General features: G+C 38.7%; 3 protein-coding genes across 6 annotated transcripts in view; 2 read left to right on the top strand and 1 right to left on the bottom strand.

The window, feature by feature from the left end:
• Positions 1-5,959, bottom strand: part of LOC114651843 (wolframin-like) — a 41,258-nt gene extending 35,299 nt beyond the window's left edge. The window contains exon 1 of the mRNA XM_028801859.2: positions 5,811-5,959. The gene's annotated coding sequence lies outside the window, so the exon portion shown is untranslated. The remainder of the gene's footprint in view (positions 1-5,810) is intronic.
• LOC114651841 (janus kinase and microtubule-interacting protein 1-like) overlaps positions 1-27,857 on the top strand; it is a 558,596-nt gene that overhangs the window by 112,158 nt on the left and 418,581 nt on the right. The window lies entirely within an intron of this gene.
• Positions 13,586-27,857, top strand: part of LOC114651842 (SWI/SNF-related matrix-associated actin-dependent regulator of chromatin subfamily E member 1-related-like) — an 87,023-nt gene continuing 72,751 nt past the window's right edge. For 3 of the 4 annotated variants that reach the window (XM_028801857.2, XM_028801855.2, XM_028801851.2), the window contains exons 1-5: positions 13,586-13,925; positions 15,865-15,956; positions 21,774-21,931; positions 25,946-26,037; positions 26,230-26,353. In XM_028801857.2, the coding sequence (XP_028657690.2) occupies positions 13,693-13,925; positions 15,865-15,956; positions 21,774-21,931; positions 25,946-26,037; positions 26,230-26,353 (699 nt within the window). In that variant the 5' untranslated portion in view covers positions 13,586-13,692. The remainder of the gene's footprint in view (positions 13,926-15,864; positions 15,957-21,773; positions 21,932-25,945; positions 26,038-26,229; positions 26,354-27,857) is intronic. The other variant, XM_028801858.2, reaches the window with a different exon arrangement.

The raw sequence follows: 27,857 nt of genomic DNA, 5'->3' as shown, positions 1-27,857 counted from the left end.
ATAAAAATAATTGAAAAAGAAATAAAAAAAACATATATAGCATATGCCTTTTAAGGCACAGAATCTTAGAAAATATCTGTACTACAAATACCATACAGTAAAAAATGTAACAAAATTGACAATAAAAAATTAAGTATTCAAAGAGCTTTTCTTCGCGGTTCCTTTGGATCCCTATTGAACAAAAACAAGCACAGCTAAATAGACTTTGATACAAGTTGAGTATCCCAATTCTGAAATTTCAAAAATTATGCTTACGCTAAAACGTGGATGTGAATAACATATGTGCAGATTTAAAATGGATTTATTGTTCCAGAGTGGGATGGGTGTAGAGGGGAGACAGTTTGTCATGTGCTTGTGAGGGCAACTCCTGCCATTCCATCTTCACCTTCTTTTTTCATCTCCAGCATATACAGTAATGCTGCGATGTGAGACGGCAACACGGCCATCACATTCACAAGCAACAAAGGCAGCTTCCTGATATGCTGAATATACAAAAACAACAGGGAGATGGCGTGAAGGAATACAACTGACAGGGAGAGAATGTGTAAAAATGTTAAACAGTGAAATTCATGTTACCTTATATGAAACGTTTTATTCCCCGAAGTATGCCTATGGTATTCCATTTTTCTAAGACACATAGTATTAAGCATACTGTATATTGACTTATCTAGTTGTTACAGTAGTACTGTAACAGATGTTGAATGTTATACTACGTGCATTGAATCCTTTATTGCAATTATGTACATGACAAAATAGACCCTAAGTTAATCACATTCAAATCTGCAAAAGAAGACTTGTGATGGCACCCACCCTTTGCTTGGTAATTTAGCCTGTTCAAACTTGACACCCTGGATATTTGGCCTCAGATTTTGAAATTATGTTTGTGGCATCACATATTATCTTCAGGATAGAAATGTGGGCACATTCATATGTGTAAAGGAGTATTTGAACATTCACACTTGGGCTTCTGTTTGTACCGGCACACTGATGCCATAAACAAATTTCCTGTACATATTGTTGTTATGATATCAGAATGTTCAGAATACCAACACCTGTCATTGGCTTAGCAGCAAAGTATACTGTAAATAGTAATCAAGAACTAGTAAACTAAATTAGTTAGTGTATTTATTGCATATTACATTAGTGATTGTAGATTTATGACGATACCCATAAATCTGACTCATTCATTCACTCATCAACAATAGCAAAACAAGTAGACAAAACAAAATTTGTAGACTTAAGAAAAATACATTTTATTTTTAGAATTATTGAAAAAAGGAAATTACCCATTGCTATTTTTTTTTATTTATTGTTCATAATAGTGTAATGAATAGGTTATATACTAACATACTGTGTCCTTTTTTTAGACTGATCGCTCAGAAAGTATCTCACTGAAAAAATGGGGCTTTCTACTTTAGGTAAATTAAGGCCGCCAGCAGAACTGAAGTAGAAAGGTGAAAGTTTGTCAAAGCGCAAAGAAGACGTGGTTAGCAAACACTTTATAAAGCTTGAGAGTGTGCCAGGCAGTGTGGCTGTAAGCATAGGTGCTGTTTCGAAAGAAGTAAAAGGAGAGTGAGAAAGAAGCAGAAGATGAAATGGTGTCCTTGGGTACATGCAGTACTCCATATTATGTTGGCTTCATCTTACTCCTTGAAGTGTGGTTAAAAATACACAAAAATTCAAGGAGTGAGATGGGAAAGGTTTGTTCCCCTTTGGATTTAGAGTTGCCTTCAAAGACAGGAAGTATAAAAGCGAACAGGAGGTGAGCAAGACGCCTCAAAAATAATAACAGAGTCTGAGAAGCAGGGTTTAGAGGTTCAGGTACATACAGATACAGAGGAAAGGTACACGTGGGAAAGAAATATTAAATTTTCTTAGACGAGTAATTTGACTAGTTATATACTGTATAAAAAAACGATAATGTTCATGCAGGTACTTCTCTGGACATGCCAGAATGTCTGTTCAGGTTCTGATCACCCTTTCTCTGGGCAACATTTGGTACAGGAGTTGTGCTGCTGTGTCAATTACACTCGGGAATGAGCACAACATTTTCAGCATTTCATCTGCTTTTTCTGTTTCTTAGTCCAAATGGGATCATCATTTCACACAGGATATTTTACATTTTGTCCTATTTGATTCTCTGCCTATTAATTATTGCAGCCTCAAAAGGTTTATCATTTACATTAAAGATGCAATTTTTCAGGTTAGTTTCAGGGCATGTGTTGCCCCTTTAATTGTGGTAGATTTCATAAAATCATTCTTACTTGAACAGGACAAATCCTGAATGCATTCCAGAAAGAAGGATTAGTGAATTACCCACAACAATGGCCTAAAAGATGATGCAATTCTGGCCTAATCTGTTTCAGAAACTCCTTTTCTGGAATAGACCCCTAGGAAAATATGAATAAAAAAAAACAAAAAAATTTAAAAACCTAATTAAAACACCCACTAAATTATCCACATGTAATATACATAAATAATATAATATAATGTAATATACATACGAGGTGGTCAAAAAACTCCTTGGTGGTAGGGCCCCGGGGGTGGATGAGATACGCACGGAGTTCCTCAAGGCTCTGGATGTTGTAGGACTGTCTTGGTTGACATGCCTCTGCAACATCGCATGGACATCAGGGACAGTGCCTCTGGATTGGCAGACCGGGGTGGTGGTCCCTCTCTTTAAGAAGGGGGACCGGAGGGTGTGTTCCAACTACAGAGGGATCACACTCCTCAGCCTCCCTGGAAAAGTCTATTCGGGGGTTCTGGAGAGGAGGGTCCGTCAGATAGTTGAACCTCGGATTCAGGAGGAACAGTGTGGTTTTCGTCCTGGTCGCGGAACAGTGGACCAGCTCTACACCCTTAGCAGAGTCCTGGAGGGTGCATGGGAGTTTGCCCAACCAGTCTACATGTGTTTTGTGGACTTGGAAAAGGCGTTCGACCGTGTTCCTCGGGGAATCCTGTGGGGGGGTGCTCTGGGAGTATGGAGTACCGGACCCCGGTTCGGTCCCTGTACAACCGGTGTCAGAGCTTGGTCCGCATTGCCGGCAGTAAGTCGAACCCGTTTCCAGTGAGAGTTGGACTCCGCCAGGGCTGCCCTTTGTCACCGATTCTGTTCATAACTTTTATGGACAGAATTTCTAGGCGCAGCCAGCGTGTTGAGGGGGTCCGGTTTGGTGGACTCAGGATTGGGTCACTGCTTTTTGCAGATGATATTGTCCTGTTTGCTTCATCAGGCCGTGATCTTCAGCTCTCTCTGGATCGGTTCGCAGCCGAGTGTGAAGCGGCTGGAATGGGAATCAGCACCTCCAAATCCGAGACCATGGTCCTCAGCCGGAAAAGGGTGGAGTGCCCTCTCAGGGTTGGGAGCGAGATCCTGCCTCAAGTGGAGGAGTTCAAGTATCTTGGGGTCTTGTTCACGAGTGAGGGAAGAATGGAGCGTGAGATCGACAGGCGGATCGGTGCGGCATCTGCAGTGATGCGGGCTCTGCATCGGTCTGTCGTGGTGAAAAAGGAGCTGAGCCGTAAGGCAAAGCTCTCAATTTACCAGTCGATCTATGTTCCTACCCTCACTTATGGTCATGAGCTATGGGTAGTGACCGAAAGAATGAGATTGCAAATACAAGCGGCTGAAATGAGTTTCCTCCGCAGGGTGTCTGGGCTCTCCCTTAAAGATAGGGTGAGAAGCTCAGTCATCCGGGAGGGGCTCAGAGTAGAGCCGCTGCTCCTCCGCATCGAGAGGAGTCAGATGAGGTGGCTCGGGCATCTGATTAGGATGCCTCCTGGACGCCTCCCTGGTGAGGTGTTCCGGGCACGCCCAACCGGGAGGAGGCCCCGGGGAAGACCCAGGACACGCTGGAGGGTCTATGTCTCCCAGCTGACCTGGGAACGCCTCGGGATTCTCCCGGAAGAGCTAGACGAAGTGGCCGGGGAGAGGGAAGTCTGGGCATCTCTGCTCAAGCTGCTACCCCCGCGACCCGACCTCGGATAAGCGGAAGAGAATGGATGGATGGATGGATGGATAATATACATAAATGACAGCTTGAAATGTAGTAACTTCTGAAAGTTCTTATTTCAAGTGTGTGGATTTCTTACAAGTATTTATTTGGTAAGCAATCTCTCTTGGTAGAGGTAAGAATATTAAACGTCTTTCATAAATGAAAAGTTTATAAGTGTCCCTAATTTGTTGCTCTTCAATTTAACATAAAAGCTATGGAATTTGGCAATTAGATGTGCATTGGAGCTGCTCAAGTGCAAAGCACTTGAAGATGTGGGCAGCGTGCAATTCCCTATTTTTAAGCCATTCATTCAAAGAAACTCGACTAAAGTTTGTTAAATTGAAGACTAAAAGCAGGCTGAATAACAGTGTTCTCATGTGCTCAGATTAGCACAAAACTTCAGGAAATTGCCTTAGATTATTTAGTCAACTTGTATTCGGTTTTCAAGCAAGTGGTGTGCTGGAGTTATGAGCAACACAGACAGAAAGAAATACTGATTGCTGACTCATAGCTGAGGTATTAGAATTTCTGAGAACATAACATGGGCCTTAGTGTTGCTCGATGGCCAGATATGAGAAACTTTAATAAAGATGACATTTGATGGCTGTGCTTGTAGTTCTTCAGAAGAGGTCATGCATAAATGAGCCAGACTACTAAAGTTTTCAAAAATTTGCACCAAAATGATCAAAAATAAGATGAAAATATCACCTTTACTGTTACACAGATTATTTTAGTTACCATAAAAATCAGCTATCTGAAAAATAAGTGCAGGCACTGAGTTCACAGCAAAGACCCAAATAAACAGAAACTTCACTGACCTCACATTCTTTAATGTTAACTTTAAACACAAGCTGCTGAGAACAAAATGTCAGTTATATAAAAAGTGAAGTGAAAACGGTTTTTTGTAAAGCACTGGTATTTTATTCAGTGCATAACAACTTATACGATGGGCTGCATCACAAAGTTACTTCCATGTAAAACCATTTACAACCTTTTATTACATTTTTTTTTTTTATTTTAATACCTCTTTCATCAAATTAGACAGGGCCTATCCCTGTATTCTAGATGCTGAAAGCAAATGTGAACGGGGAACAAGTCAATCTAAAAGCAAAATTGTCAGCTCTTACACTCTCAATACATCCATTTTAACCTTGAATTGCCCTCGTGTGTGTATAAGACTATCACTGGGTGTGCCCGGTCCTGCACTGGCCTCCAGTCCTGGGAAGGTTCCTTTCTCGTGAGAGTTGCTGTAGGTATAAAGGGCGGAATATTTTAAGCCCGTGCCTTGCTAACCTTCAAAACAATAAATCAGGGATTAGACTGGAATCTGCGACCTTGTGGTTTCACGTCTAGTTCTCTCCAAGTGGCTACTCAAATGTATGCAAAATCATAAATGCTTTCGACTTGATCACATTGTGAATGAGTTATGGTGTGCGGCTGTAAGTGGTACTGCGGTAAGAGTTCATACGTCGTCGTTGTTGTTTAAAACAACAGTCGAAAAAGTAAACGTCCCGATGTGCACAGGGCACGTGACAATAACACAAAGCCCAACCCAAGAGAGCACAGCTGCATTTGACAGACCCACCTACTGCTTTTAACAGAACCATGCAGAGTACAAATAACAAGTTACTACAAAGCCCAAACTAAAACTCTTCTCAAAAAATATCTGAAGGAAACCAACCAACCAACCAACCAAAGTAATCTAACTTTGCTCTAGTTAAACGTGACACCACCCCAAAATACCGGGAGCTTCACAATAAACCTAAATTTAGAGATCAGTCTCTCCACCGCATTGCATTAAACTGTCACACTAACCTTGCTCCACCACAGACAGTGGAAATCTTTACAAATGGCGATTTTAATATCCAATTTCCCAATCAAGCCGCAATTTCGAGTCATAAGCTCCGCATTACAAAACTGCAGACACATAGAGCAAAGAAGGAAAAAAAAAAAAGCGAGGGTCAATTAACATATCTCCGCCCTCTCACGATTTTCCATTGGCTAATATATAGCTAGGGTAAGCAGTGCTGTATTTTGAAAGGGCAAAGCAGCCGTCTCTTAAAAATAACAAGAAGGAAAGCTACTTCATGATTGGTCTTACTTACGGAGGTGGGTTCTCTCAATCTAAAGCAACGTGAAGCATTTTCTGAGCAATACAAGTCGTGCTAATAGACTTCCGAAAAGTCGCTTATTGTTTTTACAATGGGCAGGAGTTGGTGTTAAAATAGTTGAAAGGATTGTATAATTTTAACGGATTTTTCTGTATTAAATTTAATATGAAAACTTTTTAAAAATTAATTTAGTGTAGTAAAATAGCAGCTGGTGACACGGTGGCGCAATGGGTAGCGCTGCTGCCTCGCAGTTGGGAGACCTGGGGACCTGGATTCACTTCCCGTGTTCTCCCTGCGTGGAGTTTGCATGTTCTCCCTGTGTCTACGTGGGTTTCCTCCGGGGGCTCCGGTTTCCGTCCAAAGACATGGTGGATTGGCAATTGTAAATTGGCGTTTGTGTGTGTCCTGCGGTGGGTTGGCACCCTGCCCGGGATTGGTTCCTGCCCTGTATTGGCTCCCTGTGTTCGGATTCAGCGGGTTGGAAAATGGGTGGATGGAAAATAGCAGATAATATATAAATCAGTTCATTGAATTTCTTCTGTACTAAAATGGAGCGCAGATTTGCCTCATCGATTAGTGCTGCTTCCTCATAGCTCCGGAGACACAGACGTGATTTACAAAATTAAAACTTTACTTTTTTTAACAGTTAGACTGCAGGCGTAATAAGTAATTCGAGGTTTCAAAGTCAGAGATATTTGTAATAAAGGGTCTCAGCAGGCACCCCTATGAGCACATCTGTGCTGAACCAAGCTTAAAAGCACTGCGAAGAACATAAGAACATGGGCCGTGCACCCAGGACACACCCTGCCAAAACGATATATTACAGACTGCGGTATAAACTGGAACTGCTTGTTACGTTTTAGTATATCTAATAATAATACGATAAGGACTAAGAACTTGGCATAGAATGTCAGCGGTAGGCAGTGTGGTGCAGTGGTTAAGGCTTTGGATTTTATACCCTGAGGTTGTCGGTTCAAGTCGTGACCCTGAGCAAGCAAGCACTGAGCTTACATTTTCAAGTGCAGGCCAATGGGAAGCAAGTAACTACACAGCAAGGCTTGGTACAGGTTTGGCACTAAACCCAGAAGGGATGGCAGGATCAATGCATCTTGCTTGTCTTGTAAACCACCCTGTCACAGTGTGCTCTGTCTTTATTTTATTTATATCTTTGTATAATGCTGAGCAAATGTCTAACATTGTCCAATAAAACAGAATGTCTGGTGTTTTACAAAAACATCCTGACATGTTATGAGATGGCAAAGTTGGTTCTCAAGCCTCAACATTGGATTGGCTCTCAAGCCTCTTCTTAAGGCATCCCACCCATTAAACGAACAGTATACTCAATGCAGTTCCATGAGGGAATGATTAGCTGGACCAGCTGTGCTAGTGGTGTGATTTTAACAATAAGGTAGTGTAGTGGATGGTAATCACAAATACTGGAGTGCCTTGAGAAAAGAGTTGAAAATGGTTAAGATAAACTTTGACATAACATCTGTGTTAAGCTAAGTAGCTAAGGCTATAGTAAGCAAGCAGTGCAACACCAAACCAGATTTTCAAGATGCTGAGTTCAAGCCATCACATAGAAATGTCAATAAACTAGGCAATCTGATGACAGAAAATACAGTGGAAGACTTAAAAGGCATGGGGCTTGCATTTGATGAGCAATATTTAAAAATCACAGTCTTAAAAAACAGAAGAAACGCTTGAGATGTGCTTGGTCAGAATCTGACAGAATAATCTGGTACAGTACTAAAATACACACTTTAACCATGTACTTTGGCACATTGTTTTAAAATAGGTAAAGGTTTATAGGGTCATTACTGAATCTTTTAGCTATGTGTGCGTGTACCATCCTCCAGCACCATGATTAGTTATTTCTACCTCAAAATGTTTTCAATTAGTCCTCCAGTAAATTGTTACAACTTTCCTGCAGCTTTTGCCATTCCTCACGTTCCATCTGCATACTTTGTACTTCAAGTGGATCTAAATTGTATTTTCAAGGTGTTTGAGGTTGTTATGATGGTACAACACAAATGTTTTTCTAATAAATGACTTTCCCGAAGATTTTTTATTTAATACTTCTAAGCAGTCATTAATCCATCAATTTCAACCTCATATACTGCTTGCTGAAATGCTGAAATACAATCTCTTCTCCCTGTTGCCTGTCCACAAAAATGGTTACTTTATTGAAACATGCACTGCAAAAACATTTTAAAAGACTCATTCACAAAAAGCAGGCAGTGTGGTGTAGTGGTTAAGGCTGTGGAATTCTAGCACTGAGGTTGTGGGTTCAAATCCTGCTACCGATCCTGAGCAAGTAACTTCATCCGCCTGTGCTCCAATTGGAAAACCAAAAGAAATTAAAGCAATAGCATCATAAATGGTGTAAGTCGCCTTGGATCAGCCAAATATGTACGCAAAATACTGATTTCTGTTAAAACCTCAGTATATCCCAGCTGTTTTCTTGTTACATCAGTGTTTACGGTAATGATATATAGTGTCCCCTCTCTGATAAAGAATGCTCCAAATAATTTTAAAGGTTTAGCGCTGGTCGTCTTGATGCCGTGCAGTGCTGTACTTTGTCCTTGTGCACTTGCCATGCTTTGGGTCTTGCCACCTTTCCTATGGCGTAGCAATGGATTGTGCAGATTGTACAAAATACAAGAGGCTGGGAGGCCCACTCGGGGCCATATAGATTAAAAAAAATAACTAAAACAACTGTTTCACAGTCTCGATACAGTGGCTTCAATGTCTTGTTTCCATCAACTCTGACCTCGATGGCTGACGACGAATTGTATGCTGCTGCCGATCTTCTCGTTGAACGCTATAGCACCGACGTTTCATCGGCGTTTTCCGCTCAATTGTTGTAATTTCGTGCATGTTTTCAAACCATTCCGTCAACCAAGTCGACTGTTTTCGAAGAAGCTGAACTGTTGCTGATAGATCACTGTGCACTGCCTTCTACTTTTAGTGACGTTTGCACTGCTTACACGTTATTGCTGATCATACCAGCAACTGTTGCTGCGTGTGAACGATCGTTCTCCAAGTTAAAACTCATCAAAGATTATTTCAGAAGCACCATGTAGCAAGACAAACTTAGTGTCTTGGCTGTACTCTCAATCAAAAACGAGCGTGCCAGACAACTTGATGTGTTAAGCATTGTTTGCTGAACAGACGACAAGCAAGCAGGTATTTTAAGGTACTAGTGATATTATAAGTAATATGATTTGTGACTTGTCAGTCAGTGTCCGTTTTTTATCCGTTTTTGTAAGCTATAACAGTTGAACATATCTGTAATCAGTTTTATTGTGTACCTTAGCATGGCTTAAGTGCATTAGTGTCACTACTGTGAGGATTTGTGAGCCTGACCACTTTATGATGTCCATTTTCTCAGAACTTGTGTAAAACATGTCGATTCTGTAGTAGTATGCTGTCAGCTGGTCTTGTTTTAATTCATTACAATTAGAAATTTCTTCATTTTATAGCACAGTTTCTACTTTGTAGCTTAAATGATATTTTAATCATCTTCCTTCACAAAGTTGTCTTGGAAAAGTAAGCGGGTCCACATTTTACATATATTTATGTACTACTACCACTACCCACACCTCCCACAATTTATTTTATTTTTGCTAACTTTCAGAGGCTGTAAATAAGCGATTAAAAAAGTCATTACAAATTCCATTTAGAAGGGTGGATTCTTTGTCACCAGCTTGCGATCTGATAGTGACACAGTCACGGATGCCACTGCCTAGCCGGCCCCTAGGATCTAGTTATGAATAAATTACTAGTAGTTATGCCAGACAGTAGGGGCCCACCTGAGGGCGCTGCACAGGGCTTTCAGCAAGCTACCTACGCCAGTGCGCCTTTCAATGTTTTCACTTGTAACATTTCACACCAGTAATGGTACACTGCACAATAACGTGTAGTGAATACACTTGACTTGAGCATTCATAGTTTTCATACTGTTTCTCTGTATGTTTCTCTATACGCTTTTGTTTGCTCAGAGGTTGATGTGCTTGCTGATTGCTGAGCAGCTCTTCTTTTCTCCACCCTAGCGGCCCGCTTCTTCTCTTCTTTCATCTTTTTGTGTTAAAACTGATTAAGTCAACGTTTGTGTTGCAATTACTTAGTATATTTTCCTTAGGTTTTCACGTAAGCTGGGACTTAAGTCTTCAATCTGCCTCAATAATGATTTAAGATATGAAGAGGTAGGGGAAGTGACAACGAAGGTGGTAGGAATGAGAACGGCGCCCCGTACGCATGCGCCACACGGCCGACCTGCTGGCCACTACCGAGATTTGATTCTACAATAAAATAAAATAAAAATAAAAAGAGGAATAACATTGGAGGTCAATCATCACCCCAAAAGCGGATAATAAACGTCACGTAGTATACGTGTACCAAATTTCAGGTCAATAGGTCAAACGGTTTGCAAGCTACAGGTGATTTAAAATCCTGGAAGGACAAACGGACAGCCGCGGCAGCGTATAAGACAATGTGATGTGCGTTAATGACTAAACGTAAGTATATGCTGAGTTAAAAGAACACAAACTCTTTTCAAAGATTAGTTAATGAAAAACCAATGTTTATCTGTAGTTCAGTATGTGGTATCGTCTGGGCTACGTCACTTTTTCATGCTTCATGAATACCACCTGCCCTTAATAAAGCAAATTATTTTGCTTCACATCCTGTTTATTCTTAGATTTGCATTATGTTCATTTTTCAAGATGTCGCTGACATTTTCTATGCTATTTTAACTTCAGCTGTCAGAAGCACTGTAAGGATATTGTATTTTACTTGCCTGTGGCGTTATTTTAAATGTTTTGTTTCATTATTTATTTTAGACCACACATGCAAATAAATACCATCAGACTGCAGAACTGGACTTCTTCATATCTAGATGATTAGCCATAAAGAATTAAGACATCCTGTCATGCAATATGCACTATTTATGATTCTCTAAATGGAGTCTAAGGACTGTCAAGCTGTTTACATTCCAGGGGTCCCTCCTCTATTTCACACTCAAGCTAATACAATTTTACTGTCCAAGGAATCAGCTTTAAAAATAATTTTCTTAGGTGATGTAAGATATTTTGAACAGCATATGTAATAAACTCATATGAGATTAACAGAGCTTGTACTAGAGGTTTACCACAATTCTATACCACCAAAAACAACATCAGATCACTAGCACAATTCCAGTCAAGTGGTATTAAAAATTAACCTCTAGGGACAAACTGGAACTTGATGGTCTTTTTAGTGAAAAAGTTGCCATACCTTTACGATCATTACCAATGTGAGTGTGTACTTATACCTCTTGAAATGTATGTGGCTTCAGCTTTTAAGAAATGCTGAATAAGTATTATTGGAGCATTTTGTTTAATTTATTTTTTGCATTGATCAAGTTCGTCCAGTCCATACCTATAGAGAGTTTTCAATTTTGCTGTCCTATTATATTTTGTTGCTATAGGTATCAAAAGTGAAGCAAAATATAACTGAAATGCCAGACAGATTACACTTCCTTAGATGATAACAGAATATATGTATGACAAAAAAAATCATAAATTGAAAAATAAGAAATGTTTTCTTTTTGAAGTGTTGCGTCATTGACACATTGGATGTGTGATAAATTTGCCCCTCTCACCTTTCAACAGGGTTTCAATTTGAGGACAACAGTTCTGTTAACTCACAAGTGTATACAAGTCAGTGTATTTCAGAGTCATTTGAAATGATTGCATTTTTCTTGTGCTTTAACATGAAGCACCAGGCTTTGTTATCTGTATTTTTCTGTCCGGTGTCTCATGGGCTATAAGTCTGTAAATTGCCCATTGTAATTGACTGACGTAAGTTCAGATTCATATAATAACTTGAATTGTGTCTTACTCCAAGTGTTTTGGATTCTGCTTGTTTTCCTTTATGTATGTTAAATTTTGTCTGCCTTTTTACTACTTCATGGTGCCAATTGTTGTCCCTTTGTATGTCAGTTTAGCTGATTTCTGTTTAATAAAATTAAGTTCTGTATTTTAATTAATTCTTGTATATCAGTGGTTCCCAAATTCTGTCTTTGGGACTCCCCAGGGCTGCAGATTTTTGTTGCAACCAACGTCTGTTTTTAATTGAATAATTAAGTGAGCTGTTATTTCCCAGTCTCTGTCTTTTAGGATCAATGAAGAAATTACAAAAGTAAGTATGTTAATACATTTTAATCAAAATTAAGCAGTTATATGTGGAATAATGTTTTTTTTTTATTTTTTTACTTTTTATTTATGTTCATCCTGATTTCCATTCTGCCTTTCCATTATTGACTTATTAGTGGGTTTGATGCTGAAGCAGTTGCAGCCTTTCATCATTTAGTGTTTTTTCTGGGTGTCTGTTTGCCTATTTGTAATTGTCACTATTAGGCTACAGTGAAGGGAGCAGACTACACAGAATAAGGAAAAATAATAGAAAAACAACAAAAGAGAGTTAAACATTTAAAGTTATAGCAAAAATTAGAAATACTGTATTTCTAAATGTCTTTTAATGTAAAAGTCATATTGCTTTGCTTTTCTGAATGCAGAATAAGAGAAGATTAAAAAAAGACCAGTTAACTAACTAACTAACTAAGATCAATTATTCTCAATTTTATCACGTACTGTGAATCTGATTGGAACAAAAACCTGCAGCAACAGGGGGTCCGCAGAACCGAGTTTGGGAACCACTTTTGTAAATCATGGCATCAGAGGGTGGCAAATTATTGCATGTTGGTCAGACATGCAGTAAACAACTGCACTGCAAACTGTATCTCAAACAGTACTAATAATGCAACTACTGCTTATTGTTGCATTTTTTTTAGTGCAGAAAAAAAAGTTGACAGATTTACATATCTGTCAGATTTTTCTGCTTGGTTTGAATTCATCTGAAAATCCTAAAGGAAGTGCAAAGCTGAGAGTTTTGGGAGTAACCATTTTTAATAGCTGGTATCTAGTGTAATGAATGAGGCTAAAACCTTTTACTTGAGATACTTGTATGTTCATCCTTAACCAGAACACTTAAATAAACCCACCAGGGAAAAAAGCAAGTCAAGGAGATGCTTACCCCCAAATATCCCTGGACTCTCTGTCCCAATAAGGAACAACTGCAACTATAAATAATGAATAGTATCATTGGAAAAGTCAAAACAATAAGTAACATACAGTGGCATTCTACCATAGGAAAATCGGATAAAGAAATGTGTAAGCTTCTTGTTCTAGTCTAAAATTCAAGGTTCGATATTTATTTCTAAACTTTAATATTTTATTTATTAAAAATAACAGAAATAAGTTTTAATATTGACCTTTTAAATAAAGGTACTCCTCAGGAAGAGCAGTTTAAAACACTGTGTATTATATTAAGTCCATATAATGCTTATTTAATAGCCTGTTCTGATTGATTGATTCGTGGTTTTTTTTTTAAGCAGAGTGACTACATTTCCACCCCAGCGCATTGGTTCTTCTCCTGAACTGACCGTTTCGACTCGTTCTGCGTTCTACTTGGCGCCCTGGCTTTCCACTTGCGCCTGGTTGTGCTTCCTACTTAGAGGGAATGGCTGCTGCAGGTGTTCCGGGATGAGCCAACTTGACAGCTCACTGGATTCGATATCGACGACGGATAGTGTAACGGTTGTTAACTCCATGCCGGTTTCTGATTTTGACGTGGTAGCTCTCCAGTCTGAGGAATCTGCGGAGCTCAGCTCTGTCTCCGTTAACGGAGAGCCGGGGGGTGTGACTTCTATGTCAGCGTCTTTTATAGACGGTGTGCCGATGACACTGTCTCTTCAGCAAGTTGATGGACAGCACAGGTACGAAAGGCTAGTTATGTGGTAACATTTTTAAACCAAAGACTGTTTTCTTCCCCGTTCGGTCTATTTTTGAATGGAGCTGAAAGAGCCAATGGGAAAACATTGGCCGGTAAGGGTAACAATGCCAAAAGTAACCCGTGGAACACGTTTTGTACAGTACGTGTGTATGGTTTTGTAGCAACAGCATCTTGAGGCAGCGCGCTGTTTTGAGTTTTTTTCTTAATAACATAAATAGAAACATAAAAATGTACACATACGAGTAGTGTTGGACTTAAAGATACACTAGTACACACACGTCCATCCATATGCTTACGGCAGAGATGCAGAGACGCTGGAGCCTATCCCAGCAATCATCGGGCACAAGACAGGAACAAATATATAGTGTGTATATAGTATTAAATTAACAGAGAACATGCGCACTTCACATGTACAATGTACAGGCATTAGATTTGAATGTGAACAGTCACATTCCTATCCAACTTTACTCCCATCTCACCTTATTTACAAATAATCAGGATTGTGTTACAATATTTTAACTTACAAACGTATTTGTGTTTGTGTGCAATGACTTACAATGTACTTCTAGAGTGGCCATTACCTTTTATATTACAGTTTGTGTTTGACCCTGATGCAGTCATGCATAAAATTCATGTTTGAAAGGCTGGCATGAATAGGCTAACTGGGAAAGAAAAAGGCAAAAAAAAATGTATTGAAACATAGACAAGAAGACCAAAATGCTAAACTAGATCACAAAGCAGGAAGACATTAATTGAAGCTGAAAAGAAAAATCATAAAGCACATTTCAAAAAGTTTTTTTTTTTTAATTCTTATATCAACCATCCTGGAAATGTGAAATTTTCAATATTGCAATGCAGTACAGCTAAAAGGAAAGATTAAGCAACACTTAAAGGGGGTGGTCTATTTATATGATTTTTGTTTATAGATAGATAGATAGATAGATACTTTATTAATCCCAATGGGAAATTCACAATATAATGTATATTATAATGTACTTCTAGTTAAAAATAGTAAATAGCTGTGATACCTGCATTTTAACGTATACTTTTTTGAGAACTAGAGTTTATAAAGATATTCAGGTTAGTACTAACTTATTGTTTTTTCTGATTTCTTGTGAAGTATAAGAAAAACACAAATCCAAATAGATGGATGCATAAAATCTAATTTAATTTGGTTGATAGTTTTAATTTTTTATTAATGGTTTTACATTGCTGTAATTTCAAGCAATGTTTACTGCATATGCTATTATTTCGCTTTCTACTTGGCTGTGAATAAATATATACACTGCTTTGTTTCCATATTGTAATTATAATATATAGTATTCTCTTTTACTGCCAGTGTACAGTACACAGTAGATTCTCTAGTAACCCATAACTTTATAATGATAAACGTTTTCCTAATTGCATGTGATTTATTTTGGGTTTCAAAAGTAGGGTTGCCTGTTATTTAAATATACACTAGGCAACAAAACAGAATTGTTGTGATTTGCTTCAGTGAAAAGATTTTAAGCCGCACAAGGCTGGCTTTTGAAATGTGTTTATAATTATGTACATTTTGTTGCCCACATTGCTTACAGTAACATTCTTTTTCTACATATTTCAAACATCCGAATTGGGTTATTTTTTCTGTAATGACAATATTCCAATAACACAGTGTTATGCATCCTAATATTTAATATTTACTGTTTATTGATTTAACAGTGTAATGAAATATAAAATAAAAGCAGTAATATACAAGGTCTTTTGCAGAGAGAAACTGTCACAGTGAAGCAAGTATTACATCTATTGTTATAATCTTACATTTATAGAAAAACAAAAAAATCCTTCGATTATGGAAGAAAGTTAGTTATTTTAATAAACCACAGCCAACCAGGCCAGTTTTTCATTTGTCATGCTGATTACTTTTTGTTTTTTATTTACAGAATTGTGTGTGTTGCTGCGGATGGCAGTGGAAGTACAGTGTCGTATGTTGGTCAGCTCAACACTAATATAAACTTAGAACTGCAAGAGCAAGGTGAAGTAATTCCTCTTACATTGTTTCATAAGAACACTTACCACTTCAGATTTTTTTTTGTTTGGTGATATCACTATGTAATATTTTCTAATTATACATATAAAGTAAATAGCAGCTGATTTGGTAGTGCTTCAGGTTATAAGCAGCCCTCCTACATTACTGATTAGGAATGGGGATTTTGTAGAATTTATGTATACAGTGGTGTGAAAAACTATTTGCCCCCTTCCTGATTTCTTATTCTTTTGCATGTTTGTCACACAAAATGTTTCTGATCATCAAACACATTTAACCATTAGTCAAATATAACACAAGTAAACATAAAATGCAGTTTTTAAATGATGGTGTTTATTATTTAGGGAGAAAAAAAATCCAAACCTACATGGCCCTGTGTGAAAAAGTAATTGCCCCCTTATTAAAAAATAACCTAACTGTGGTGTATCACACCTGAGTTCAATTTCCGTAACCACCCCCAGGCCTGATTACTGCCACACCTGTTTCAATCAAGAAATCACTTAAATAGGAGCTGCCTGACACAGAGAAGTAGACCAAAAGCACCTCAAAAGCTAGACATCATGCCAAGATCCAAAGAAATTCAGGAACAAATGAGAACAGAAGTAATTGAGATCTATCAGTCTGGTAAAGGTTATAAAGCCATTTCTAAAGCTTTGGGACTCCAGCGAACCACAGTGAGAGCCATTATCCACAAATGGCAAAAACATGGAACAGTGGTGAACCTTCCCAGGAGTGGCCGGCCGACCAAAATTACCCCAAGAGCGCAGAGACGACTCATCCGAGAGGTCACAAAAGACCCCAGGACAACGTCTAAAGAACTGCAGGCCTCACTTGCCTCAATTAAGGTCAGTGTTCACGACTCCACCATAAGAAAGAGACTGGGCAAAAACGGCCTGCATGGCAGATTTCCAAGACGCAAACCACTGTTAAGCAAAAAGAACATTAGGGCTCGTCTCAATTTTGCTAAGAAACATCTCAATGATTGCCAAGACTTTTGGGAAAATACCTTGTGGACTGATGAGTCAAAAGTTGAACTTTTTGGAAGGCAAATGTCCCGTTACATCTGGCGTAAAAGGAACACAGCATTTCAGAAAAAGAACATCATACCAACAGTAAAATATGGTGGTGGTAGTGTGATGGTCTGGGGTTGTTTTGCTGCTTCAGGACCTGGAAGGCTTGCTGTGATAGATGGAACCATGAATTCTACTGTCTACCAAAAAATCCTGAAGGAGAATGTCCGGCCATCTGTTCGTCAACTCAAGCTGAAGCGATCTTGGGTGCTGCAACAGGACAATGACCCAAAACACACCAGCAAATCCACCTCTGAATGGCTGCAGAAAAACAAAATGAAGACTTTGGAGTGGCCTAGTCAAAGTCCTGACCTGAATCCAATTGAGATGCTATGGCATGACCTTAAAAAGGCGGTTCATGCTAGAAAACCCTCAAATAAAGCTGAATTACAACAATTTTGCAAAGATGAGTGGGCCAAAATTCCTCCAGAGCGCTGTAAAAGACTCATTGCAAGTTATCGCAAACGCTTGATTGCAGTTATTGCTGCTAAGGGTGGCCCAACCAGTTATTAGGTTCAGGGGGCAATTACTTTTTCACACAGGGCCATGTAGGTTTGGATTTTTTTTTCTCCCTAAATAATAAAAACCACCATTTACAAACTGCATTTTGTGTTTACTTGTGTTATATTTGACTAATGGTTAAATGTGTTTGATGATCAGAAACATTTTGTGTGACAAACATGCAAAAGAATAAGAAATCAGGAAGGGGGCAAATAGTTTTTCACACCACTGTACATCCATCCATGTTCTAAAACCGTTTTATCTTGAGCAGGATTGCGGGGAAGCTGGAGCATATCCCAGTAAATATAGAGTATGCAGGCTATTGAAAATATTAAACCTGATCTTTAACATTCACATGGTGGAACTATGAGAAACTCGGTATTTTGCATTGATACAATTAAGCTGAAATTAATCTATGTGTTTTGGGAATAAAAATGTTTTTTTTTTATTTGAGAAATAGGAATAAGAAGAAACAATGCAAAATATAACAAAAACTAAATCCAGAACCCATGTCTTACTCAGTGAACCATGCAGATGTGCTTTCAATTATTAGGCATGAAAAATCATCTGACTCTTATATTTTGTTTATTTATATGCTGTCAATTTTTTGTCTTAAGGTGCATTACAGGGCTGTTTGTGTCATGCCTTGGCTAGATATGCTGACATCAAAGTAAATATTTATCAAATAATTTACTTGACTTAGAAGTTGTGATTTTCTGTATATCAACAACCAGGTGCCAACACAGTTGCAAGATGCATGTTTTTGTATTGTAATTTAATTACAGGTGCTTTATTGTGTAGACGCTCTGCATTTTTTTGAACAACAGACTAGCAAAGCATAAACACATGCAAATCCATACACAAACTTACAATAGATATGTTCAGTACAGTACACATATATAGCAAAGAAACTATACCTTCTTCTATAGTTTAATACTTCTATATTTTGTTTCAACATAGTGTGACTAAGTGATACTGTATGTGTGACAGGTTTACTCATTACCTATGAAATAGTGGGCAACCAGCTTCATTTATAATGAAGTATGTAAATGACAAGACAGGCATGCTATACATTCAAGTTGTATACAATCTGTACATTCATACATTCTTAAATCTGCTTAATCTAGTTGACGGTTGCAGAGCTAGCAGCACTGAGTGCAAAAACAGAACATAATCTGAACAGATTGAAATTTCACGTATTTCATTTTCCAAATCCACTTATTGCAAAACAGGTTTGCAACAATTGTTGCAATTCATTGCCCTTCACAGAGTAACGATTACAAAACCAAAAAATATAGTAATAATGTGATGGTACTGAGAATTGATACCTTCATGCTTTTAAAGAATCCTAGAGACAACCAGAAGGCGTTAAATTCAAAGAAATACAAATCCCCATTATACTGCAAGTACTTTTTGTTAAGATGCAATACAAATTAAAAGGAAACGCATAGGATTACAGTCTTTATTGTTATTATCTGTATTGCTTTTATAAAGGGGATTCATGATAAAGGTAACCTTTTCCTCTGGCTACAGAAATTGTACTGTAAGGGAAAAATATAGTCTTAACAAATCCTCTTCCTTGAGCAGTGTTATATCAGCACTCTGCACAGCCACAAGTAGGACAGCATGCAACAACACTTAGATGTGCTGATAATGAGAATAAAATCCTCTTAGGTTGCAAAGAATGTGTGTCCCTTCCATCATCGTCCACAAGACACTCAAACCAGAAATTATATTCCAGCTCTTTCTTGCTCATGCTCATTATTACTGGGATGAGCTTGATAATTATCCAAACCAGCAAATATTTGGAATATGGAGAGTAGGTGATGAAATCCCATGCAGAAATTGAGAGAATAAACAAACCATGAAGATGGCAACATGTCCCTGATTTGATGTTTCGTGTCTGGATGTCTGTGACTGCAGCTCTTATCACAACACCTTGCTGTCTTTTAAAGTGCACACTCTCTAGGAGTAACTGCAGTTACTAACCATCAAATTAGATATTAAATTGCAATAAAAGCCAGAATTGACTTCTGATTTAAAATGTAATTTTAGTAAACCTCAAAACCCATATGTTTTTTCAGATGTGTGATGAGGAACCACTGCTGTAAGAATTTGTTGAATTAATGTGTTTCTTTACAGTTCATACAATGCGAGGGGTATTTTCCGTACGTCGCTTAAATCATCCGAGATTAGATGCCTTATCTTGGATGAGTTAATGCCGGTGAAACTCATCCGGGATAAGTCGGTTTTTCAAACGCAGCGGTGTATTAGATTAGTCTAGCTGGATCTAATCATTCGAGATGAATGCGCGTGCTTGCGCTGACTGAAAAGCCCATATATATTGAGTCTAGAAAACATGATCAGCAAGTCTTTGATAGGCTGTAACAAAATGACGAAAGAACGGGCACATTTTTTTTCACACAAGCGGAACAAGACCTTTTATTTGAAGGATATGAAGAATTTCAAGATTTAATATGCACAAGGGGTAACACTGCAAAAGCAGCCCAAACCAGAAAAGACGGCTGGCAAAAAGTGGCCGACAAATTAAACACTAAGTAGTGTGCATTGTACTTACTGAATGCAGCGTTTCACTTCCTACAGTATGTGTCAGATTAATTATTATTTAATATGTCATAATTCCAGATCAAACGTGAGCACAAGGAGAACATGGGAACAGGTTAAAGTGAAGTACAAGAATATACTTCAAACTGGTAAATATTGGTATATAACTATTTAAAGAATTGTTGACATAAATAATCATATATACTATAAAAACACATTAATTTTAAAGCTAATAAGAAGGCAGACAAGCAAAAAACAGGTGGAGGTCCACACGGTCCAGACCTAACCCCTGCGGAAGAGTTGGCTCTCCAGAAAAATGCCCATCGCCCTGTTTCTGAGGACATTCCAGGGGGAAGCTCCTTCCCAGAACCAGTGGCAGGATGTAGTGGTCACTTCATTTCAGGTAAAGGATGGTCATTGCATATATTTGTCATCGATGCGTGCCATAGGTATGTTCCATATAGCCCTCTTTTTTTTTTTTGTTGGGTCAGTTGCAGGGAATGTCATATCCCTAGAACCTGAGTCTGACCAACGAGATATTGACAAAGGTCAAATATTTGATGAAGACACTGTGTCTGAAAATTCATCAGGAGGAGAGGTACATTTTCTAAATGGTTGAACAAACTCCACTCTGATCAGTCCCATGTGCCCCAATCACGTTTGGAAATCCTGGGTAATGAGAATGTTATGCTGATTGTGAGACTCTTCATGGAACTGTGGGTGTTTTTGCCTGTGTATTACCTACCTGCAATGGCATGAAATGCCTCTTTTATTGTCTGCACACGCAGGTGTCCAGGAAACACTATGAAAACCCGAAGAAAATATTTCAGAGCCAAACAGACTTTACGAATTGCCTGGCAAACTGCACTTTTAGATGATTTTCCGCATTGCCTACAGTATATAAAAAAAGTGCCGCTTGAAAAAAAACCTGTGAGAGCCCGACTTCGCCTAGTTTGACTTTGAATATAAGGTGCTAATAAATCTTTGAGGTACAATATTCCCCCTCGGCTAAAGCGATATCTTTTGAAAAGAATTTCCTCCGGGAGCAATAAAGGATCTTGCTGATCGCGCAAAACCCTCTCTATATGAAATTCTCTTCTTATAATTTGTGCACCGATATCAATTGGTTGCTCATTCATGAACGGCGAAGCCATGACTGAATGAATTCCATGCACGGACACTGATTAAGTGTGTGAGTTGATCCTTGTTTACATCGAACAAACCTGATCCGAGCAGGTTTGAGGATTTGAATGTGCTGCTATGACAACACATCCATCAAGAGTTTCGAAAAACCGACAGATCCAGGATCATGCCAAATCGTCAACAATTACATGTGGCTAAACGAGTAATCCACATACGAAAAATACCCCCCGGTTCATTAATGTGTTCATATTTAATAATGTTATTTATTGAGTATCTTCAGTGATATTGCATTTTTCTTTGATGTTTTGTATTATTAGTAAAAATATACAATGAGATAAACAAAGTGATTTGCCACATTTACCTATACAGGGTATTTTTTGTGAAATGCTTTTCCTGTATTAACTACTTCTAAGAGGCTGAGAGCTGAACAACATTTTTTGTAAAATCATCTGACCGTAAACCATCAGGCATTTTGTATTAAATTATATACACAAATATTCTCACTTTGTTTTATTTTTAAAACTAGTAACTACACCTTCACTACAGTCTGGGTATTCTGTGCAAAACCTGCATCCTGAAACTCCATTGATTCCCATCCACTCCTTAAACTCAAGTATTCAGTTGGTACAAAATATGCAGAATGAAGAGCTCAGCACTAATACATCATTGGCAGCTGAAACAAAGGTAATATTACAATTTTATTTTACTTTTGGAAACTATATTTTTGCCTTCTTGTACATAGTGCATAATGATAATAAAAAAACGGAAGAAAAAATTACTTTTGTTGTCAGGGAGCACATTTTTTACCAGCAAAGATATAATCTAGAAGCATTTCTCAAACAATACAATTTCCTTTTAATGTATTATCAGGAACACGTCTTATCTCAAACATGGCACCTTCTCATGTGCACCACTATTTAATTCTTCGCTCTGTCAGCACAGCCCCAGATCTCCATATCCCCGACTCTTAAGAAACAGACCAGACCAGAGCAGGGAACATAAAGCATGTATTGGTAAAGGGCAGCTTGTGTCACAAAACATAAGCTTTTTTCCATTTATATTGTCAATATGTAAAAGAATCATGAGAAGTGGGAGCTAATGGGTAGCCGGATTGTAGAGAAACCAAAATATCTTTGGGATGCCACCATTGCACACATTCTGTTGTTGTTCTAATAAGATTTTATTTCACACCTGATCACAAGTGTCACTTGGGCAATTTAACCTGAGACAGTAATTGTTTCAGTCATATTTTGAGATATTAAAATTAAAACTTTTAGCATATGACATTAAATGATTAAGTGTATCCAGACTGTTGGATCTGATGTTAAATAAATCAAGATATGAATCAGCAATACGTTTCCAGTATTATTCATCTAGTTTTAATAAGGTGATAATTGTGGTCTGTTGGATAAGTTTTCATTCCCTGCAGTCATTGATCTTCCACAAGAACTGAGAAAATGGAAACCTCTGCTGTTATGTTGCTAAGTAGGTTGGGGTGACCTGCTTTTGAGTTCCCTCAGAATTTTACATAAACTGAAGAGATTTTATCTTGGTTAACAGCAATATTATCGGAAACAGGTATTGGAAGTAGAGGAGCAGAATGCCAGATGTACCACATACAGGACATGTGTGGAGAAGTTAGATGCCATAAATTTAGTTTTACTTGGATTTGATACCTTTTACAAAGTCCAAGTATTTTGCCATATCACATTTTCAGCCTGCATTTTACAGAGACACATGAACTACAGAAATATTTTAATTTGTTTTATATTCATTTTTAAGACTAAACACACATACTTCAAAATTGGTGTAAAGGGGGAAATACTCAAATATTACAGAAAAGAGGCACTTAGCTTGAGTTTTAATGATGATTTACCATGCACATATACTGTAGTATAAGCAGCCATAGACACCATGAATATATCATCATCACAATAGGAATTCCTACCCCAACGGAAAAATAAGAATATAGGCAAATGTTTTGTCAGTTGTTGAATTCTTTGCTTTTCTGTCATGCTCCATTTTCTTGGTTTGCACAAAATGCATCCAAAAGCTGGATGGAATTTGGGAATCATAGATACGGAAGACTTGTTGCTCATTTTTTTATGTTATTCGAATATTCTTTTCCAAAATTAGTTGAGTAAAATGACAGAATTCCATTGCTAATTTCTTCTTTATGTAAAAAAATCTTGTTTAATCTTCAATTCTTTCTTTTTAATAGTTCTTTGAGCATACAGTCAGGTCCATAAGTATCTGGACAGTGACACAGTTTTCTTAATTTTTGCTCTGTGTGCCACCACAGTGGATTTGAAATGAAGCAGTCCAAATGTTATTGAAGTGTAGAGTAAAGTATTTGGACAGACAAACATAATCATGAATGTAATGATCATTTTCAATACTTTGTTGAAAATCTTTTGCAGTCAATGACTGACTGAAATCTGGAATCCATGGCCTTTTCCAAGTGCCTGGTTTTGGCTCATTATCGGTGTGTACTGTGAGGTATCGTCCTGTCCGTTTTTCAGAGTTCATTCTGCAACTTTTGTCAGCAGTGATATCCTCAATAAACAATACACAAAACAATAAACAAAAATTTTTACACCACAAGAGTTACATGCACAGGTGGTCTGTCCTCTCCATGTGATCGTTTTGCAGACACTGGAGATGCATTAGCTTTGATGCTATGTACTGAATGTGATCAGATATTTACAGGCCTAAAGACAGAAGGCATGTGATTTGAGATAACCGAAATGCAGGTGACATTCAGATTATTGTAGTTTAAATGTGCAAAGTAATACAGCAAAATGAAATTCACCCTATATATCTATTATCTAAATGAATCGAGACATATTACTGTATGCTCTTAGCAGAGCTTTCCATCGAATTGCGTTGATGAAATGCATCCTTTCTGTAGCATGCAAAGAAAAGTATTTTCATTTTCAGAGAGCTTTATAGCTCCTCTCAAATTTTCATATTGATTTTCGCCAGAAAAAACTATTTCTGCCCAATGAATGAACACACACACAGGGCATTTATTGTTACTTCTAGTTCACAGGAAAGTCTGCTGTATGAAATGCAATCAAACTAACTGGAGATTGAAACAAAGTAACTAATAATCTACTGATGTGGCACAAGCAGATGAGCTATGAGTGTGAAAACACCTTAAAACTTGTGTATAAACACAAGCTAAATCTATATGTAAATGTAGTTAGAAATTGCATGTACAGTATACAGTACCTGCATAATCATCTATATTACTAAACGACAGTTTAATTTATGCACGGACGCACCGAGCGCATGCGCACTGCGCCGCGGACGCACCGAAGCGCATGCGCAATGCGCCGCAGCGCCCCAGAGTCAAACCCAGCGGCTTCCCAGAGTCAGTAGGTGGCGCCCAAACAACACAACCTGTAAACTAAACTTGCTCTAATCCACTGTGCCAGCAGTCCATGTCACCAGAGCCAAAGGACTCACGGCTCCAAATGGAAAGAGCTCAACGATCTTAATACGACACCGAGCTCATACTTCCCAGAGTCAGTATGTGGTGCCCAAACACCCCAGAGTCAAACCCAGCGGCTTCCCAGAGTCAGTAGGTGGCGCCCAAACAACACAACCTGTAAACTAAACCTGCTCTAATCCTTTGTGCCAGCAGTCCGTGTCAGCAGAGGCAAAGGAGTCACAGCTCCAAATGGAAAGAGCTCAACGATCTTAATACGACACCGAGCTCATACTTCCCAGAGTCAGTATGTGGTGCCCAAACACCACAACTTGTAAACTACACTTGCTCTAATCCACTATGCCAGCAGTCAGTGTGGCATATGTGAATCACATAACGGTAATTCAGTATTAAATGTAAGTTGGATTATGCTTCCTAACAGTAAACGACGTCTACCTAACGACACAGCCACAGAACAACACAGACGAGACCGCATGGATAACAACAATACACGGGGGCTCCTACAACGCGCTTCAGACACACCAGAAGCAAAGACGTCATGGTTCCACAGAGGCAAAGGGGTCACGGCTCCAAATGGAAGGAGCTCAACGATTAGTAATACAAACACGAGCCCGTATGGCTATGACCTGTGAACGAGGGACGCACCCACCCTCCATGATATTACATCCCTCCAAATATCGGAGGGAACAGAAAGTGATTGCCATTCCTGGATTTGCGATTCTTTCGAGAATCGCGGGCTTGCTGGTTTAAATCATAAATTACAGTAATGTTTATTTATTAGTTATATTTAGTGCTGTCTACACAGTCTGATTAGGGAGTGATGTTCAGTGCAGAATAAATGTTTGTAAGCCATTTATCGTTTCATTATTTGTCATTGGCCTTGCAGGAGTGTCTAGTATGTTATAATAAAAAAAATACTGTAGTTCAATGCCAGCTTGGTCATTTTTCCAGAAATTCCAACCTGTGGGATTTATTTTTAAGATAAAGAGAAAATTTGCCTATCCAGATATAACGAGAGGCTATTTAAAGCTTGTATGTATCATTAAATTAGAAAATGTCAGCGTCTTTTCTAGTTTGAGTTTAGAATCTGATAGAGCTTGAAGGGTAGTAGTTTGGGAATAAAAAAAAAAAAAAGTTTGATTCAGAGATGCTAAGCTAATATAAAATGTGTACCTGTTGTATTTTAACTCTAATCCAATATTCTGTATTCAATAAGATATATCTTTTCACTTACGGTGTAAAAGTCTGTTTCTCAGAAGAGGAAAGGTGGCTGGCCAAAAGGCAAGAAAAGGAAACCTACCAAGGAGTTTTCAGCTCCCCGTGCTCCAACAACAGGGTAAGACAAAATTATGCTTTCAAAGTAAACAAAGTAGCTCCAAACAAGTTTTTTTCATGAACAAGTTACTTTTACACCACCATCAATTATAGTGCACATTTTGACATGATTAATGTACTAGATATTTTTTTATTATGCCTCACAGTGCTCTAAAAGTGTTTGTTTTTTTATCTTGTTTGCTGCTACATATAGCTATGCAATCTTTGTCAATGAGAAGAAATTGCAGCTGAAGGAGGAGCATCCTGATATACCATTTACTGAAATCACCAAAATGTTGGGAACTCAATGGTCACAGTTAACGCTAGAAGAAAAGCAGGTAATTAATATTCAGTTTTATTGAAGAAACTTGTTTGCCGCTATATATTAAAAAGAGGTAAGCAATAAATCGCTCTGAATTATCTATATATATAATTCACTAAGCCGCCGACAAGTAGCCACCCATGGATAGCACGCACCGCCGACAAGTAGCCACTCATGGAAAGCATGCAAGATAGCCACGCCCACCAACTCCAAGACCATTGGATATGACGACAACTCGCAGAGCCACGCCCACCAACTCGGACGCAGCAACTCACAGAGCAGAGCGTCATTCGTGTTCGTCTCTGCTACACTCCACATGCACCTCTGAAGAAGTATGTTTGTCGCGGATGTGAATCGCTGTATGTGGCGTGTAGAACAGTTTGCGAGGGGTATCCCATGGTCTTACAGTTGGTGGGCGGGTCTCTGTTAGTTGCTCTTGCGAGGTTCAGTCTCTCCCTGTGCATTTCCTGTGCGACACACACACAGGCAGCGTGAGAGAGAGAGAGACGCACACACACACAGGCAGCGCCAGAGAGAGACAGACGCACACACACACACACACACACAGAGGCAGCAAGAGAGAGAGAGCCGCGCACACACACAGGTAGCGCCAGAGAGAGGCAGTGGTACACACACAGGCAGTGCGAGAGAGAGACAGACGCACACACACAGGCAGCTCCAGAGAGAGAGAGCCGCGCGCAACACACAGGCAGCGCCAGAGAGAGAGAGAGAGCCGTGCGCAACACACAGCCAGTGCCAGAGAGAGAGCCGCACGCAACACACAGGCAGCGCCAGAGAGAGACAGACGCACACACACAGGCAGCGCGAGCGAGAGAGAGGGCTGGACTCATAAGGTAGGAAGGCAGTTAAAGAATGCACTGGGGTTGATTTTGTTTTCACTTCTGTTTACAGCGATCGGTTCGTAGTGTACATTTTTGAAATGTTACTTTTCTTGGTGGTTTATTAAATTACAGATTTTTTCAAATGTTCATTTTTTGTTGCTATAGCACAAACTATTGCAGTGTTAGTTTTCTCTGTTGTTCAATGTTTTCTCAGTGTTATTCAATGTTTTTACATTTAGTTTACTATTACACTATGCATTCTATGGTTTAATTAACTATATTTGTGCTTAAAAACTTACAAAAATATATATTTACATACAGTTTGTATGGTCTGGAACGGATTAATTGTATTTACATACAATCCTATGAGAGAAATTGCTTCGGTTCACGACCAAATTGGTTTACAACCAGAGTTTGGGAACGAATTATGGTCGTGAACCGAGGTTCCACTGCATTCTTTTCGGTTATGACGCATGACCGCGTTCACCATCGCAAACGTGTTTTACACGCCATGGTCTTAGAGTTGGTGGGCGGGTCTCCATGAGTTGCTCTTGCGAGCGGGCACATGACCAGGCGGTGTGTATGCTTCGAGAACAAAGGTGGACGCGGCAGGACCATCTAAGAAGAGGCATGTTTGTCGTGGAGGTGAATCGCTGTGTGCGACGTGTAAAAGTTTGT

Source organism: Erpetoichthys calabaricus, chromosome 5 (assembly GCF_900747795.2).
Source record: "Erpetoichthys calabaricus chromosome 5, fErpCal1.3, whole genome shotgun sequence".
In the NCBI taxonomy this organism is placed as follows: Eukaryota; Metazoa; Chordata; class Cladistia; order Polypteriformes; family Polypteridae; genus Erpetoichthys; species Erpetoichthys calabaricus.
This window is presented reverse-complemented; position numbering and strand designations above follow the sequence as displayed.